At 43.3% G+C, this 18,615-nt stretch overlaps 1 protein-coding gene across 1 annotated transcript in view; it reads left to right on the forward strand.

The window, feature by feature from the left end:
- Positions 1-1,958: 1,958 nt before the first annotated feature.
- Positions 1,959-18,615, forward strand: part of ppp1r9a (protein phosphatase 1, regulatory subunit 9A) — a gene marked incomplete at its 3' end in the record, with an annotated part of 46,087 nt that continues 29,430 nt past the window's right edge. Inside the window, exons 1-4 of the mRNA XM_083982799.1 lie at positions 1,959-2,200; positions 3,612-5,143; positions 16,992-17,124; positions 17,813-17,933. Of these exons, the coding sequence (XP_083838925.1) occupies positions 3,755-5,143; positions 16,992-17,124; positions 17,813-17,933 (1,643 nt within the window). The 5' untranslated portion in view covers positions 1,959-2,200; positions 3,612-3,754. The remainder of the gene's footprint in view (positions 2,201-3,611; positions 5,144-16,991; positions 17,125-17,812; positions 17,934-18,615) is intronic.

Consider the following 18,615-nt stretch of genomic DNA (forward strand, 5'->3'; position numbering starts at 1 on the left):
TCAGGCCTGCATGCTAAAGGCCAGCAGGACTCCTGATTCGCTCCTCATACTCCACTGATGTGAGCCACCGCCACCGAGGGTGCGCCTTGATCCTGCAGAAAAAGCATCCTAATTCTGGCCAACATGCTGACAGTGGTCACTGCATGGGTCTTATTTAATATATAAAAACTTGATTTGTTTCTTCCACTGTGGTGATAAACAGGATGCCATCCATCCTCTGTGCTCTGCAGTGCATGGCTGCTCTGTTCTTTCACCCTCCCTTTTATCCCCTTAAGATTATTTTTAGGTTGCCTAGCAACATCTTCACGTAGTCAGTGTTTGGACTCGGTATGAATGCATCACAACATTCACTATAGGTCTATGCATGCACCAAGATGCATAGTAATCTGGGGATATACAGTAGCTACAGCCTTCCCTCTTGGTATCAGTGTAAGATAATGGTCAAACGTGTCTGATTTGGTCTGATAGTCTGCACTGTTTCAGTTTACAGTCACTGTGATTCTCCTGCATTTGGTTGTGTTTAGCGGTCAACTAGGATGATAGATGATAAAGGATAAATGCGTATTCTTCTACCGCTTTTGTTTTTCCTGACCTGCAGTCACGCTCAGCATTTAGACCTGTTTCTAAATGTTTTTAAGGTGCACCCTGTAGCCTCTGTTGTACATGATATCCAGTGTAAACAAAGTTTGTATTTCATTCTTTCAATAACGAGCCCAGTAGAGAACAAGTAGGAGCCTACTGTGTGTGTGCTCTAAGTGCTTTTAGTGCACGCTGAGATTGCACAATAATGTAAATGTCAGTACTGGCAGATTACATTATATGACTGCACATGTTCATAATTAACATTTAGTTTATAATGTATGATTTTATTTGACAAGGTGAAATTTTAAATTCAAGTATGAAAATCACTTAAATGCACAGGCCTGACCCTGATAAATCAGATTCACTTTGTGATTAAAATCTGATGGAACAGTGACATTATCCTGCGGTGTGCCTTTTCCCAAATTGATTCATGCTCACGTACGTAAGCAACAATGCCATGTTTTATAACACATCAGAATGAATTATATAACTTCAGCCCTGTTGGTTAAAATAATCACACATTTAGATGTGGACAAAGCTGCCTTTCTAATGCTTTATCACATGGATTCAGTCCCGTGTTTGAGGCAGTGTCTGTTGACTCCTGCGTGACCCAGCCAGCTAGAATTTTTACACTCTGATCTTCTTTATATTAGGAGACTGTTGAAATATTAATGCATTAATTTGGGAGTGAGGCTGTTGCAAACGTTAGAGATAATTCTGTACTTTGAATATGCATTTAGTCATGGTGAGTGTGTGAGATAGAGTTTACTGTGTTCAGCAGCCAACTTTAATGTCTTTCATTTCATTGCAGTCTACTTAAAAACCTAATTTCTTTCTTTTTTTGCCCCAATCAACTGAATTAATGACCAAATGAAATGAAGGGAGTAAATGTTGTCGAATAGTCTCATTTAACTGGCTGTTAATGAGTGAACAGTGGAGAGCAACTTTACCCATCTCCTGGCTCTCGCCCACGTGACCTCCTCACCTGGTGGTCCTGGCCAACCACTATAAATGTGATCATCCATCACAGTGGCCAGTCTGGTCTTTGACCCTCTCTCTCGCTCTCTACCACACCCAAACCCCCCCTCGATGAACAACAACAAGCAGCCAGTTGAAGTTACAGTTGCTGTGTGCTGGTATTTATGCCAGACTGCAGCTCACTGAAACCCCCTCCGCGCAGCAGATTACCGGACCAAACCATTGCCGCAGTTCAGGTTTTAACACCTGTCACATGATGGCTTTACATTTGCAAATCACCGGCTATCGTTACGGATAAGTATGTTTACTTTACTGCCCTGCGGACGTATATCGGATGCTGGCGTCTATGTAACGCTGCTACAGTGCAGCTCTCAGTGAGATGAGCTGCCAAATCGCACCGACACCCCCATTGTGCGACTGGCAGCATCACCCGCTGCCTGCAATGGCGTTGTAGCGGCTCGAGTATGTCCAAACGTTTCCATAGTGGCGATTCCGTCCCGGACTATTTCCCCGAGCGTGGGCTTGCTATGTTATTGTTCAGAAGGCTTTGTAACGAGAGCATCCCTGTTTTTCCACCGGTTTACCCTGCGGATTACTGCTTATTTCTATCACGCGTCAACCCGAAGCCGGAGCCATGAATGTAAGTCTGACTCTTTTGTTTTTGCAACATTGAGGCAACATCCCTGTGGTTTGTGCTGAACAGTTAACTTAACGTTTTTCTTTTTGTTTTTTTTGTTTTTTCTTCACCCTTTTGCAACCATAGAGAAAGATCAGTAATCTCAGTCGTGGTCCCTGCAGAAAGGGGGAAACATGTAAATAAATACAGTCATGTTAAACAGAGTCAGAAGCGATGAACCTGAGCTGTCATCATGTTGTGTGTGTGTGCGCGCGCGGTGTGGCTGATGTGCGGCTCTGCCTGTTTGTCTCATCTCACTGACACAAACGTTAAATCCTCAAATTCACCTCCTAACTTTATTTTCCTCTGTGCAATATCCGCCAAAGCAGCTGCAGGCTGTTTCTCAAGTTAAAACGATTTTTTTTGTGGCCAAGGATTTCACATATGTGTTATCATGGGCCAGCAAGAGTCCATCCAGCATGGTGAATAATGAATACTGAACCAGGACAGGTTTCAGCCACTGCTGCTGCTTCTGCTGCTGATGCTGCATCCATACCGCCCAGGCTGTGGTTTTCAGCACAACTTAGATTAATGAATTATCTGTGTCCCAGATGAATGTTTTATTTTATCCACGCTTTGTTGTGTCATATTTCATCCCCCTCTTTGATAAATGCATTTTCAAACAGCATTAAACAATAATGACTGGGGATATGGGATATTTCATTTCTGTACTAGCCTGCTAACCTGCTGTAACCCTGTGTTATGGTGGGCAGAGTGCAGAAGCATAGACTCAACATTTAAACTGCAAGTCTTACCGTTTGTGAAATGTTGCATCATTAGGTACATTCAACAACGTTTTCTCTGTACAGTTAAGGTTGAAGGCTATATACTATATAGCAGTATATGGTGGTATATGGCTATATACTACTGCTTCATTTGAGCACTGACATTTAATAGGACCCAACGTAATGTCAGTGATGGTTTACAAAGCTGTGGGATGTGGCAGTGTACATGGGTCACGGCTCACAGTGATGGGGAGAGAGTGGGGAGAGGGGGAAAACATTATAGCATCACATTAAATGCAGACATATTGCATCTTCACACTGAGGTGTATAGCATCGATCTGAGAAGGTAAACAGCACAGCACTGCTGAATAGACAACATCATCACAGTGCTTTTAGAGGACAATAAGCTTTCACAAATAGTTCTCTTGTACTAAGAGCTTTTATGTCACATGTTTCTGAATAGTGTTATTGACAGAAGGTGAAAATTATCTCTTTTCTGGCTACATATTTATCATTTTGATGTGAAAGTGCCACTCTCAGTTAAAGTGATGCCAATGTGTCATAGTAAAATAGTTATCTCTGGTGAACTCATGTACTGTAGTGCTACAAAATGCTTATATTTAACAAATGTCAATTCTTTATCTTTGCAGGTGTGAATGGGCCTAAAAGAACTATAGCATCTTCTTTGTCAAATTAGGCAGCGCTGCAGTAGGTCAAACTTTGACTCCTCGCTCCCATGTTCTAATGAGGCCACGGCAATGCTGACATCTCCTCTGCATCCAGAGACATCATCATGCTGAAGACGGAGGCCACGGGGGAGAGGACCAGCCTCCGGAGTGCCTCCCCCCACCGTAACGCCTACCGGACTGAGTTTCAGGCACTCAAGAAGGCCTTTGACCAGCCTCGGATTGATGGAGACTCAAAGCCCAAAGACCCTGAGCGGAAACAACTGAGGGGCCGCCAGTATGGCAGTCATGTCAGTCGCATTAAGGACATGTTCATGCAGATGGGATCAGAAAATGTAACATCTAAGACAAGGGGTCGAGAAGAAACTTCTCCACAGAAGCTGGTTAAGCCCACCAACTTCATCAACAAGGCTGATGGCTCAGTGATTAAACTCCAGCACTCCTCGTCAACTGAGAGGGTCGGAGGCGCTGGAGCGAAGTTCTCTGAAACCAGGAAGCTGTTTGAGCAGCAGTCACGTGACCAGTCCCAGTCACCAGTCTTTCCCTATGGACGCGATAAAAGAGGTTCCCACGAGCACCTTGATGACTGGCGAGGGGCAAGGTCCAATCGAGGCAGTACAGACTCCTTGGACTCGCTTTGCTCCAGAACAGAGGCATCCTCTCCGACTGTCAGTCAGCTCAGTGCTGTTTTTGAAAATGCTGACCACCAGACCCCGGGTGCGCCCTACAAAGGAGTCAGTAGACGAGCCCTCTACTCCCCAGATGGATTCCACCGCCATGGGGGTGATGTCAGTGAGGATGATTCACGACAGTCTCCTGTTTGTGGAAACTACCGGGGCAGGACAGGGGGAAAGGTTCCCACATCCTCGTCCTCTGAGGACCTCCTGAGCCCCAGTCCTGGGGCAGAGACAGCGGGACTGAAACCAGTTCCACAAGAGGAAGAAGCCCAAGACAAAACAGACAAGGTCGAGACCACAGCCAGAGATCAACGGCACCTTTCTGGGGCTACCACCAATGGAAGCCATGTCAATGGCTCTTATGAAGAAGTGGAGAAACCTTTAGAGACAAGAAAACACACTGAAGATCTCGGGGTGTCCAAAGCCGCAAAACCGAGAGATGATACTGTGATTACCAGCAAAGCTTTGGAAGATGCCACTCCAGAGCTCCTGCCAACTCCAACTACACCAGCTGAAAGCCAGGAAGATGGAAGTGGTTCAAAAGAATACAAGCCCTCTGAATCTCCCAATGACCAGGTGGAAGAAGCCGATGAGGAATACACTGGGAATGAGCGTGTGATTTTTAACGCAGACGGGGACGCCTGCTACCAGGGTTGGGGTGAAAGCTGCACCGATCCTGAGGATGACCTCTATGGAGATGACGAGGATATTGTCTACGACCCGGGCTCTGATCTGACAGAGATTACTGGTCTGCCAGAAGAAAACAAAGAGGACATCCCTCCACAGAGAAAGATTCGCTTCAGCTCTTCTCCCATTACAGTAAGTCGGGTGCTGTACTAAACTGTTGTGGAAGCCTAAATCGTGTAAACACTCTGAACACAATCCAGCATAAAAGCCCTTGTGCTGCTCTTTTCAAAAGTAGGTTAAAACAACAAAGAGCTAATATTGTATTCAGAGCTTCCTTTTTATGGGCTTGTACAGTTACCGTTGAACTACTCATTGTGGTTAGATTTGCTGTCTTCACATATATTTTTATGAGGTCATTTGATAGTGATAAAATGATCTGACATCAGTAATCTTTTATCTTCTCAATACATATATATACTATACTTATATAGCATGCTTTCATTTTATTGTTTCCTATCTTTGATATGATCTGCTATATGGTAGATTAATTATCATACGTTGTAGCTTTTGCTCTCTGATGGAAGAGGTTGTAGCTATTTTGTGCTACAGAGATTGAGGGTCAAAGCATCACCCTCTGGGAAATTGACGTGTTCATGAGCACAACATCTGTGCATGTGTTAGTCATGCTGGTACTTCACCCACACAGTTTTCACACAAGATGCTGTGTTTGTTTTTCTCAAGCTGCCCTATTACCATCTTTTAGATCAGGAACCTATTTATTTAACTGTTTGATGGGGATGTTCTGTACAATACAGTGGTAGGGACTATATGAATCTGTCAAATATACTGCATAGTTCACATACGTGTAATAGACCTTGTGTGTGTGTGTCTGTGACCGCTATGCCCAATTATATCAGCAGACATATATTTAGACATTACATGCTTTTTTAGCATTCATCCAATGGGATTTCATAATAAGGTTGTTACTGGTGATTATGCCCAGTTCCCACAGAGTGTAATTTCCCTGGTAACAAACCAATTTCCTTCTATTTTAATTTTTCTTTTTTTTTTTCTTTTTAGCAATTAATAGAAATTGCTTTACCATTATCTTTGTTGTATCATGCCTTAGAGTAGTTTGATAAGGTTTACAGTGCCAGGTTGGACACAATGCAACCAGTGTTGTTTGTAGATTGGAAAGATGGATTTGGAAGATTATGGAAAATATTTTTTAGCCTTTATCCTCAAGCATTAGGAATCAATAAGCTTAATGTCTGTAGGAATAAACAACTCGCTTTAGTTCGTTCTGTTCCTTTTCATCCTTTCTATGTAATTTGTCTGTGATATCAATTATTTCTGAGATCTTCAGTTGACGTGTTTGTGTCTACATATATGATCAAAGAGCAGTTGTGATCTTGCGACTGATCATATGTACGAAGGATTTGGAGCTAACACAAACATTCCACAGGTTGAGGATCAATCCTATTAACTTGCTGTAACGAACCAGAACAATTAGCCCAGTTATTCTCAGGAGAAAATGTGATGTTGGCTCACTAATTATGCTCGACTGTCTCTGCAGTACTTTTTTCTCCTTTCCTAACTCTCAGGACTCAACCTCACACATTTACAAGCATACAATCTTCATATGAAACGTTCGCACCTTCTTCATTATATTATTTATGTTAAAAGTTATTGGTCATGAATGATTCATGCCTTATATTACCTGGCGCAATGAATATTTGCTAAAGCCTTTAACTATTACCACATTTCATCTACAAAATCTATTTTTGATCATTTGAGAAGTGCTTTTTCTTGAGGACCGTTTAGAGACGGTTGTGTTTGCTACATACAGTAGTGAATTTGAGCACTGTAGAACTTGTCCCATTTAGTTTGGACAGGCAGGGAATATGCTGCTCTGTTGTCTGTTGACTCAAGGCTTCTGTTTTCCATGAAAAGGACTGACGCTCGTTCATCATATGGAATATTAAAGAGGGGCACCGCCTCCCCCCTCCCTTTACACAGACGCACACGCACAATTAGACATGCACCCCTCCCACTTCTCTATCACACGCCCCCCGCCTCTCTGCACATGAGGAACAAACAGGGTTCTGTCTTTTGTTCGTCTATATAGTGAAAGAGACAAAGCTATTTTCTCAGCGTTCTGCCCTGCACAAGTCCAGCTTGACCCCTGTTGGAGGAGACTACAGAGAAGGCCTTGGAAAAACAAAACAAAAACTGCCATCTTATAATCTAATAGACGTTCCCTCCTCTTCATGTAATATTTTACCATCCTGGCCTGTAAAGCGGATAAATAATTTCAGCATCTGAGCTTTGAAGGTTTAATTAATTCAGAAATCAGATGATCAGAAGATGATACACAACTAGCCTTTGGCAACATATTGTAAACATGCTTGCTGACTTAAGTTTAAAAAGACTAACAGTTCCAGTTGCCCAAAGACATGTATTGATCTGATGACACTGATATTGAGTTAAGAAACCTGGCAAGTCTGGTTGGTCTAGCTGGTTTGCTCGCATATTCATTTATTCTTTTACAGCCATTCCTTGTCTCCAGAGGATAAATGTCACTGGCTGCATGGTAATCTCCTGGCTTTTCATCTGTCACCATCATCAGGTTGACATTATCGACAGCTTGACAGCTATTGGATGGATTCCCAGAGGAAAAATCAGTCACTTTGGTGATATCCTAAATTTTGTGTTGGCACTGCCATCAGGTCGAAGTTTTCACTTCAATATCTCAATATCTACAAGATGGATTGGTAAAACAGAGACCAATAGTACCCAGATGATGATGAATCTTAATGAGTTTGGTGATCCTATCTTTCTTTTAGCATTGCAATGAGGTTAACACAGGCTTTCTGGTATGTCACAACAACAATTATCATGGTGAATCTGATAACTTTGATTACCGCAAAAACTTCACATCACCGTCCCCATTTTGTTTCCAGTACCTGCAAAGCTAAGTCAATTTCTTGTAACTTTAATTCTATAGTGATAATAAGCAAATGTTAACTTGCTGATACACCAAAGTAAGATTGTGACATGGTAATTTGTTGTTAAATTAGTGATTACTTCCACATCCTTTCACTCGACTGTAACGTCCCGACTGACCCAGTGAGAAGTGATTGCTGTGAGCGACCCAAGGCAAAGACGGTCTTCCTTTCCGAAGGCACTGACCTACAGAGAAGAATCAGATCTCATGTTCATTCAGGCAACTGGCTCTAACCCTGACAGTAGTATCTATGCTAGTTTGATTGTTCAGTCTTTGGCATAAGATGAATGTGGTAGATTCAATCCTCTGTCACACTTTTGGTGCTTACAGTAGACTACTACAGCTGATGGACACAGAGAATAAAATGTTAAATCTGAAGGCATCACATATATCTCAGCTGGTGCTTTATTCCCTTGTCTTGGTCTTACAGGTTTGAAAATTTTCAGCCTTGATCGCACACTGATCCCAAAACCTTTTAACCATCTCTCACTTGTTGCTGATTTCTTTCCATGCAGTGTGTTTTCTTTCTTTTAGTCGAACCGCACCCCAGGAGTTTGACAGCAGAAGTCATCTCCCCCTGCATGAAGTCTGCTGTGTCAGTCTCCTCTTGTTTTCCTCTCCTGCTCTCAACGTGAATGGCATTCATATTTTTATACTTTTTGCGCCTGTAGAGTAACAGTGCATTTTCCTCATTGGAGACATTATGATATTTTAATGGGATTAAGCAGATGTGATGAGTGAAGTGGCGGTTAAATGGCCACTGAAGTGGTTCTGAAAATCAGCCCCTGCCTGTGACTGGATCAAAGTGACTGGTATTTTGTCCGTGAGATTGTGCTGCTGCTTTGTTTGAGGAATGCTTAGTAGCATGGATCTGAGCTCAGACACATAATCTGTTGCACATTTTTGTGAAAATGATGTTTACTAGATATTACTAGATATTTTGACTGGGATTGTGTTCTCTAGCATGGATGGGATGGTTGTGTTCCTTCTTTTTCTATAGAGAACAATGTCTCTGTGTATTTCTTTGAATATTTAGCTAGATTTAGTTACCAATCACTGACTCCTTTTCCTCATGATTCATGTAAAGACAGTCTACATATCCCCATATGCTGGTTTACATCTGATGCTGCTGCAGTACATCAAACCAATTCAGAGACTAATCTTGTTTTTTACTGGAGCAGAACATGAAGACAAAGTCGCTGAGACCTACATAGAGAGAAATTGCCAACTTATACCATCCCAGTGGCTTTCTTCAGACTTGTCGAGCATTAAGACACACTTATTTCACTTGAAGATTTCTGTGATCCCATCACTGCTCTTAATACAGTACATGACAGTGGAGGCTTGATGTAACTTCTGACCTACCCTCTGTACTGTACATGACAGTTCAAATCCAACAATGTCATCACCCACATGCTTCAACAGTAAACATCTGTGTGATTTTAAACATCTTCCTTATCTGGAGCATGACCTAATACAGTCTTGTGCTTCACCAGTTGAAATTAAATGGCCTTCAGCCAGGACCTTTTAGCCGTTTTTTCTGATGGAAAGGATTACTCTACTTTAGGGCAGTCTGTCTTTCTGGCTGGTGATATATATACAGCAGCATTTCCCGAATTTTGGAACCAATACTGACATGGATTTTGGCGATGTCATTTGTACATAGTATTTAGGTCTGAAACAGCATTGCTACAGCTTAGCCTCCTTAGTCTGGTGGATGCCCCTTCAGATAAGTCCTTCTCCAGCCATTTGTCATTGGAGTCAGTCCACAACAACATAACTCCAAAATGGTATTTTGCCACTTTAATTTTACATGATTTTCTGTGTCTGTACATACAGTATTTCAGTCGCTACTTTCTTCAGTATCCAAATCTTCTCCTTTGTGCCCTGAATTCTGATGTTTTCCCTCTGTGAGCTGGGTGAAGCTGGCTGTCAACTTCCGAGTTATGCAAGCTGCGCTGGGCATAATGGGAGGGAACAGGGTTTTGTTCAGAGAGAGTTCCAACACCCTGCGACAGCAGCTATATAACAACTGAGATTTTGGTTAGACCAGCAAAAACAGCGGCTGAGTTCAGTCACAGCAACAGTCTGGTACTTTGGTTAAGCTTCTTTTAGGGCTAAAACCAAAAATCTTGACAAAAGTAGTACTTAGACTCCTAAAGAATGATTAAATAGTATCGACCATTGTAATACGTTTATATTATGTTGATGTTCGAGTTGAAAGTTTGACATAAACAGTCCATCAGTCTTCTTATGGACTGTACATTAAACTTTAGCCCAAACCATCAAATGAAATGTTTTGTTGTAACAGTCCAGCTATAACTGGAACTGGAAAATGATTTTCCCTTCCTGTTTATCTCTGACAGGTACAACTACTCCAGAATTGGGGGGGTTGGCTATGTGCGTACTTGTGCGTGTATATAGCCGAGTCACTCCATTATTAATGCAGCAGTGTTTTTGTTTGCTTGTTTCGGTGCCACCCGATCCTCCCTAGGGGATGCATTTTTAATGATCCAAGAAAGGGGAGAGGTTGCCTTGTGGTTTTTAAGGCTGGTCAGTTACCACACAGTGGACTGTGTCATAAACCATCATCCAGCTCCCCACCTGTGCAGTTTTGATCCCCTGATCCCCTCCTAATGATATTATCAGTGCACTGACAGTTTTTATTGGAGTAAAAAACTGCACAGAACAGAGAGACTCAGTGACACAGCGTTCTCAGTGTTTGCTCAGCCGGTGCTGAGGAGGGTTCAGAGTGCTGCACAGTCACCATGTCCTTGTTTACAGTGAGTCATGAAACATTATTAAGGTGAACTGTCTCCATTTAAACTTTATCAAATTCTGAATTATCAGCCGTTAGACTGTTTTTTTGTTGTTTATGAGGTTATGTTTTTAAGCTCTATGGCACATTTCCAATAGTCCAGCTCACAGAGTGGTTATTATACTATGTAGAAATATGGTCCCACACTCTGCCGAGTCATTGTTGCAGCTTAATGAATTACAAAGCATAGCAAGTAGGCTTAGAGCATCAGCACTGTAACACTGCTGTGTTAGTTGTTATCCCAGCCTCCCACCCTGTGTATATGACCAAGGCATAACATAAAGCAGGGTATTGTCTGCAGTCAGTTGCTGTTGTTTACAACTCTCTGCCCCCTGTTTAAATCCCTAACCCCATCCCACAGCACCACCCTTGCTTTCTGTGTCTCTCATTCTGTAGTTGGCCCTCAACTTGGTTTGTAGGTGGGAGTCATGGCACCAAGTGGCATTGTGCCATAAACTTTAGACTGAAGTGCATTCTTGATTAAAAGAAGAAAAAACTGGCCTAAACTGAGTTTCATTATCTGGAGTTGAAATGAAATTGGAATTACATTTCAAAGAGAACATCTTGGCAGCGTTAATCCTGCTCTGCATTAACAGTGTGTCTCTACTCTGCATGCAGAAGCTCCATCTTAAGTTAAAAAAAGAAATGCTGACTTGTAAGATCGTGGCATTCCCCAATGTGTCAAAAGTCACTTCCTGAGACGAGGGCTGATGTGCTGTATACCAAGATGACAGCAGGGTTGGCCATGAATTGACTATAAACCCCTATATATTCTCACTTACATTTCTTTAGAGCCAGAAACTGAATGTTTGTGTTTGTGAATCTCTTTTCTCACTCTGTCCTCTTCCCATCTCTGCATCTTCATATCTGTCAGTCTCAGTCTTGCAAGACACGAGTTCATCCCCATCATCAGCAGCTGTCTCGTCCCCTCAGCATCCAGACACTTTCCTCAGCACCTGTCAGCTCTCCGGCCCGGTGTTATGTGTGCTTGCGTGAGTGGGTGGATGGCCACAGGTAGAAGTAATGGAATGTAAATGTGCTGAGCTGTCGCAGCAGAGACAAACTGCATGTGTGTTTCTATATGTGTGTGTGTGTGTGCTAGCCTCTAGTTAATCCACTGCAGGGTTTTCTGGGCTTGTGCCACAGCAGTAGGAACATTTCTCCTGGGTTTTACAGCCCTGGGCAGCATCCACTGTCTGCAAAGTGCAGGGCAGGGGATGGCACTGGCAACCGACACGCCAAAGGCCCAGTTTAATACCATCAGAGGCGGTTGGCTGGTCTTGGGCACCACGCCGTGACATCTGAGGCAAGGACTCAAACAAGCCTGGAGCAAATTACCCCTACCTTTGCCTGCTCCTCAGATTTGTCTTAGCTTTGTCTTTTTTCCCCCTGTTCTTTTCTTTATTTCTCTCTTATTGCCTGTTTCACTCTTCAATAGCTTCACTGTCTATTGCTGCTCTAACCCATGAATCATATGAGTCATTCTGTTTCTCTCTCAGTGGATATTGCCTCCCATCCTCTATTAACTGGATTTTTCCTTTGCAGTTACTACTCCTCCATTTTCTCATCATCTCAAAGCTTCTTGCATCTCTCATCTCTATCTTGTGTCCCCTCATTTGTCCCTTTCATGGTCCAAACCCACCTATTTTCTCCTCTCATTTTACTGCATCATCTTCACCTTCAGTTTCTCTCTCCTTATTTTATTTCATTTTACATTTTTCTTATATAAGATATCTCTATTTTGTGTTCTCTTCCTCTTTTCTCCGCGGGCCCTTGACCAAACCCTCACCCTCTTGTCCCAATGGGGAGCCATCGGGCCAGCCCACAGCTATTCAGACTGACTGATGTCCTGACACACAGTGAGATGTGATGTGGTTGATGTAGTGTCATCCAGCTGCATAGCCAATGAGATGAATCTTGATTCTGCACATCAGCATCAACAGCATGCATGATTGAATCTGCAGGCTTGTACCCACAGCGAACTTTCCATTTGCTTGACACGCATACAGAACCTACATGCATAAACACTCCCATTGTTATCACCTGATAGGTATTTTCAGCACATTCTAACACCCATATAAACAACCAGAGAGAGAGGCACTTAGAACAAGAGGGCTCGGCTTTACTGAAGTCAGTCGCTGAGGGGCATGCAGGAGCCGCAGCCGCTGACAAACGTCTATAAAACAGCATTTCAGAGGACTAAAACCAAACTTTATCCACCCTCCTGCAGGGGTCTGGAGATCAGATAACAAGAAAAATGTGACGCCCAAGCAGAACTGCTGTCTGCACTTAAGCACCAGTAGCTCTTTTGTAAGGGGGTTTTATCACTGGAAAAAAGCTAAAGATGTGTGTGTGTGACTTGGTGTCACAGGCATGGATGATTGTGAAGATAAGCAGGGGGAGAGGGAGAGGCAAAGGATGGTGAGGAATGACAAAAAGAACGAAGACATCTGCCTTTATCAGACCTCTGAAAGAGGTGTGTCTGTCAGTGTACTGTATACGTGTATGCTTGTGTGTGTGTGTGTGTGTGTGTGTATGCGTGGTGGATCAGAAGGGACATTACACTGAAATACTTGCAGTACGATGACAAGTGTGTCCTTGAATGCACGTTATATGACTCCAACGTGCTTTGTCATGATGTAAACCACAAACAAAAGTTAATTTAAAAGTAGAAATTTAAAGGTATAATATGTAGGAATTACCCCCATCTAGCGGTGCGGTTGCATATGGAAACGTATTCTTGATGTTGCATTCACGTGAAATCGGGCAGACGTCAGACAGACAACAGACGCTGCAGGTAACAGGATAAACAAGCGCCTACATGTATGTATGTAAACAAGTGGTCCGCCAGCACGAGGCAAAACAATACAGGCGTGACAATATGTTGTCATGGTGATGTCGTATTGTTTAGGCCTACCTGACCCACGGTTTACCGTCTTTCTCTCGTCGAGTAAAATGACATCCAGTTGGTTTGCGACGGCTGTCTGCCTGACTGCACCTGAATGCAACATCAGTGCCTCCGTCCTTCCTCACACTACACAGTGTTGACAGTTTTAACAGGCGCTACCTGGAAAACTTTCTCCCCGAGCCGACAGCTCCGGTGAGTTTCCTTGGTTACCTACGGTCACGCTGCCACTGAACGTAAAAAATGGCGATGCAACATGGCCGCCTCGGTTCGGTGCGTCGCCCACTTATGTATTTGACGACTTGTAACAACTCATTCTAAGGTACGAGAAAGCTTTCATTTGTATGCGGGTGTGATTCGACTTTGGTGAAATACGTATTTATGAAAGCAATATTTGATTTTTGCTAATAAAAAGCCAAATAAGTTACACACTGGGGCTTTAAAGCTGTTTGTTTATCTTGGCGCGACGAGGACACAGCTTTCACATAGTTATTGACGCAGATAAGGTTTGAATGCTCTGACATTGCTGTTTCAAGGGGATCAGTTTATTGGATTATGTGGGTCAACACATTGATACGCGTCATATTACATTTGTTGACGCTGTCAAGTTTTATTTTGTCTCTTGGGGTGTGTCCCTACTTGCAGACAGAGTTGGGTCGTGCCAGTACAGCCATCATGTTTCTGTCTCCACAGTGTGCATCTGGTGGAAAGCAAGTAATAACTTTTTCTTCTCAGACTTTAATGTCTGTGCCCTAATAGCGATCAGTCTTGTGTTTGCCATCCAAATGCCTGGTCTTGTATTCTGGCTGTAATACAAGCAGCAGGCAGCATCATCCTGCCATAGCCAAGGTTAAACACTGTCACCATGTCACATTCTCTCTAACTATCTCTTTTCTCCATTCATCTCTCCTCTGTTACTTCAGGTCTAAATGTGCCTTTTTACTGTCAGAGAGCAAGAAGATATTGTACTTTGTATCTCAGTTTTTTTGCTCAAGTCAAAGTTAACCTGAAAGAGGCTGAAAAAAGCAGTCAAATCATTTCAGCCAGCTCTTCTACTTTAAGGAGGGGACATTTTGAAGCCATGGCCTTGCTTTGAGAATCCTAAATAAATACGCTCTATTTGACGGCACAGTCCGCCGCTCTCTTTCTCTCTTTCACCAATACTTATTTCCCCTGAGCATGCTCTTTCATTTATCTTGTCCCTCCCTCTTTCAGTCTTCATCACTCTCTTGTCCATCCTTTGCCTTTTTCTGTTTGCCTGTCCCTCTGTCTGATTTTTTTCTCTCTCCCTGCCCTTTTCTTATCTGTCTCCATCTCTGCGCCCCCACCATCTCCTCTTTGCTCGCCTTCTCTTCCAGATCCACCCTCATCTGTCCTTATATCCCTTCATGACCTCCCGTCTCTCTCTTTCTCTTCTACCCTCTCAAGTGACTGGCCACATGCTAATGTGTTTGTAGATAGCACACAGTGACAGAGAGAAGCCATTAGAGAGTGTACTGGCTGACAATGGTAGCAGCACATCCAGGACGTCCAGGACAGTCCAAGTGCTGGTGCTCGCATTCATCAGCACTGCAGTACGTGCATGGATGTGTATGAGCTGTATGTCTGTAACTCTGTGTGTATGTACGTGCTTTTCTAATGGCTGAACAACCATGTACCTATATATTCAATTTAACAGGCTTATAATGCTACGCACAACATTATGTGCATGTATATATGACTGTGTGTGTGTCTGTGTGTGTCCGTGTGCGTGTGAGCATTAATAATACAGGGCTGTTGATCACACTGAATGATTGATGACAGGGAGGTCATGGGTAGAGCTCACGCAGGCTCGTACAGAGGAAAGAATAAAAACAAGCCCTGACAGCGTCACGCAACATCACTGTGCCCAAGCTGTGTGTACAACTGGTGCACTGTCCTCACAACACAGCAGCATTTATTTATTTATTTACTTACTTAATGTAGCTCAATTGGATCTATATCATGCGGTAAGGTGTTAGTCAGACCTATGCCCTGTCAGCGGCAGCAGCACAGCGTTTAAAGTCTGTATCTAAAAATGCAAATTCCTTAACTGACATGTATCATGCATTTTTCATACTTGTTTGCTCTCATTATTGCTGTGTTTCACTTCTCCAACAATACTGAAATATTGATAACAGACATCAGTATTGATTATTGTATTTGTTGTGACCTTACACAACTCAGATCTTGTTCCATTTCCACTCACATACATACCAAGTGACTGACATAAATCTGGCTTCAGGCTTTCAATCAATACATGTGATGTGACATGATGCCTTATTGAACTCTACTGCGAGTACAGTATACTTCCTCTTTCACCCAAATCAAAGAGGGCAGGGCACCGAGGAGCTGGCAGACAGATACCGACGTGCTTAGTGACACCACAGACGGGCGGACATGATAAGATGACAACTGTGCTCTCATCGCAGTGTGTGACGGTTTATTTCTGTCTTCTAAATGCACAGCAATTCAGATCCATGTGCGTTGTAAATAACTTTAGTAATGATTGACGTCATCTCGACAAACGTGTGATGTTTCCTCCAAGTCTGTGCTTGTTACATTTTGATAACAGCAGCTACCATCAGTGCGGGTGTCTGAATGAGAGACACACAGACTGCTGGTATCACTAATTCCACCTTCAAGTATTCCTCCGCCTTCTCATGACTACGTAAACACTTTGCATCCCCCCATGCACACACCTCTATTTCAGCACCAGCCGCCTGCGTTCTACCCAACACTGCGCCACAGACGTGACGACAGCATTGCACGTTCGAGCCCGTTTGTGCACAGCTCCCTCTCCTCCCTCCTCGGTGCAGAGAGCACTCGGGCTGGGATGGGATCTTAAGTGACAGCTGACTTTTGCAGGGAGGAGGAGAGGTTCCTACGAGGTCCACACGCAGAGGAGGAGAAAGGCATCCCTAGATCCTCTATCACCACATTTATATTTGTCTGTGTTACAGTTTTGTAGTAGGTCAATGGACTGAGTTCTGGTTGTAGTTGTGGCTTTGTTTAAAGGGCCTTTTTTCTTTTACCACTGTGTTAGGTTTGTTGTGGAAACAACACACTGGTTAGACATAAAAGGTCTCATTTACTTCCATCCATATTCATAAAGTATCGTGGCTTTCTAAACTTGTTTTTTTTTTCATGCTGAATGAATAAAAGTATGTTATAATTCAGAAGTATGATCCAGAATCACGTTGCTGGGATGGTTGAATCTATCTCTGCCATGTGAACCAGCTGCTATATTTGATTGTGTGCATACCGTTAACTCCTCGTGTGTCTTTTCCAGGTGTTCAACACTTACTCCAATGAGGACTATGACCGACGTAATGAGGAGGTGGATCCTGTGGCCTCCTCCGCAGAGTACGAGCTGGAGAAGAGGGTGGAGAAACTGGAGCTCTTCCCTGTGGAACTGGAGAAAGGTGGGAAAGAAAATCTAAGAATATTATATCATATCCATCAAACCCAGAGGACAGAATCGCTCACATGTTGGACATTTCTATTTTTCTTCCTCCCATCCCAGTAGTTTCTCGTTCGTACTTATATTTTTCAAAAATCCCGAAGCAATTTTAAACACACTGTGGTGAACAGTTTTCTTCTGTTGCATTCTTCACTTGTCATCCAACATTGCCTAAAGCCTGGAATAGAATGACTTTACATTTTTGGATTTCACCATCCACCCTCTGTTATGTAACCCTAACAACTCACGAATGTTTAATGCAGGATGGTAGATGGACCATACTACACTGGAAGGGAATTTCCCATCCAGCACATTTCCTCTTTAAGTGAAGGCCAGCGTGCCTATAGTAAATGTTTCTTCTTCTCCTCCATTAATAAATCAATTGTACTTCTCCTTGGGTGTATTTTTACACAACTGACATCACTGTCCCAGGAGCCATTTTGGGTTTCATTGAGTGCATCCAAGCTCACTGGAAAGTTAGGAAATGGAAGCACTTTAACCCTGCTGTGCACCATCACAAGTATTTGGACAGCTGTTGTTCGCTCCATTGCATTCAGTTTGAAAGAAAATCATGTGCCGGGTCTCAACGTTAATTTAAAAATGTGAATATAGAAAGAATATATACTGACACATCCTCTGTGTGTTTCCAGATGAGGATGGCCTGGGGATCAGCATCATCGGGATGGGTGTCGGTGCTGACGCAGGCCTGGAGAAACTGGGCATCTTCGTCAAGACCGTCATCGAGGGCGGAGCTGCTGAGAGAGACAGCAGGTGAGATGCTGCTTCCTTATTGGACGGTACCTGTCACTGATGTCTGGAAACACATTCACGCAGATACGAGTCTATGAAAGCTAGGTGTGTCCAGGACTAGATAGATGCACATGTCATTTATTGCAGAAAAATGCACACAACAATTCATCAGCTATGTGTTCCCAACATCTTCTTTCCCTCACATAGACACATAATACTCATAAACACACACACAATCACACACACACACAGTCACACTCTGTGCCTGTCAGATTTAGCAGCAGGGGTTCGGATTAGATCCGCTGGGAGGGACAGAGTCTGGGACATGAAATCTCACAGGACCATGCATGTGTGTGCGCCGTATGTGTGAGAGACACGTTGCATCGGAGTGTCCTGTGTCCCCTGGATTCTGTGTCGGTTTGCAGGTGTTTTAAAATCAGCTGTGAAAAATCAGAGACCGTTTTGCGTTGGCATCCATATTCACTGTGTCTATCCATGTCCCCTGGATGTTGTCTCTGGGTGTTGTGCAGGAGAAACTGTGTATGTGTGTGCTGTGTGTCTTTGTGCATTATAAAACGTGAACAGTGCAGAGTAAGCACTCATCCAGAGGTGGAGGAGGTCACAGCAGCTTCCTCAGCAGGCGAGTGCTGGTTTTCTGCCTCTAAACCACAGGCTTCTACCTATTAGTGTGTGTGGTTCAGGT

The sequence above is a fragment of the Trachurus trachurus genome (assembly GCF_905171665.1).
Source record: "Trachurus trachurus genome assembly, chromosome: 11".
Taxonomy (NCBI): Eukaryota; Metazoa; Chordata; class Actinopteri; order Carangiformes; family Carangidae; genus Trachurus; species Trachurus trachurus.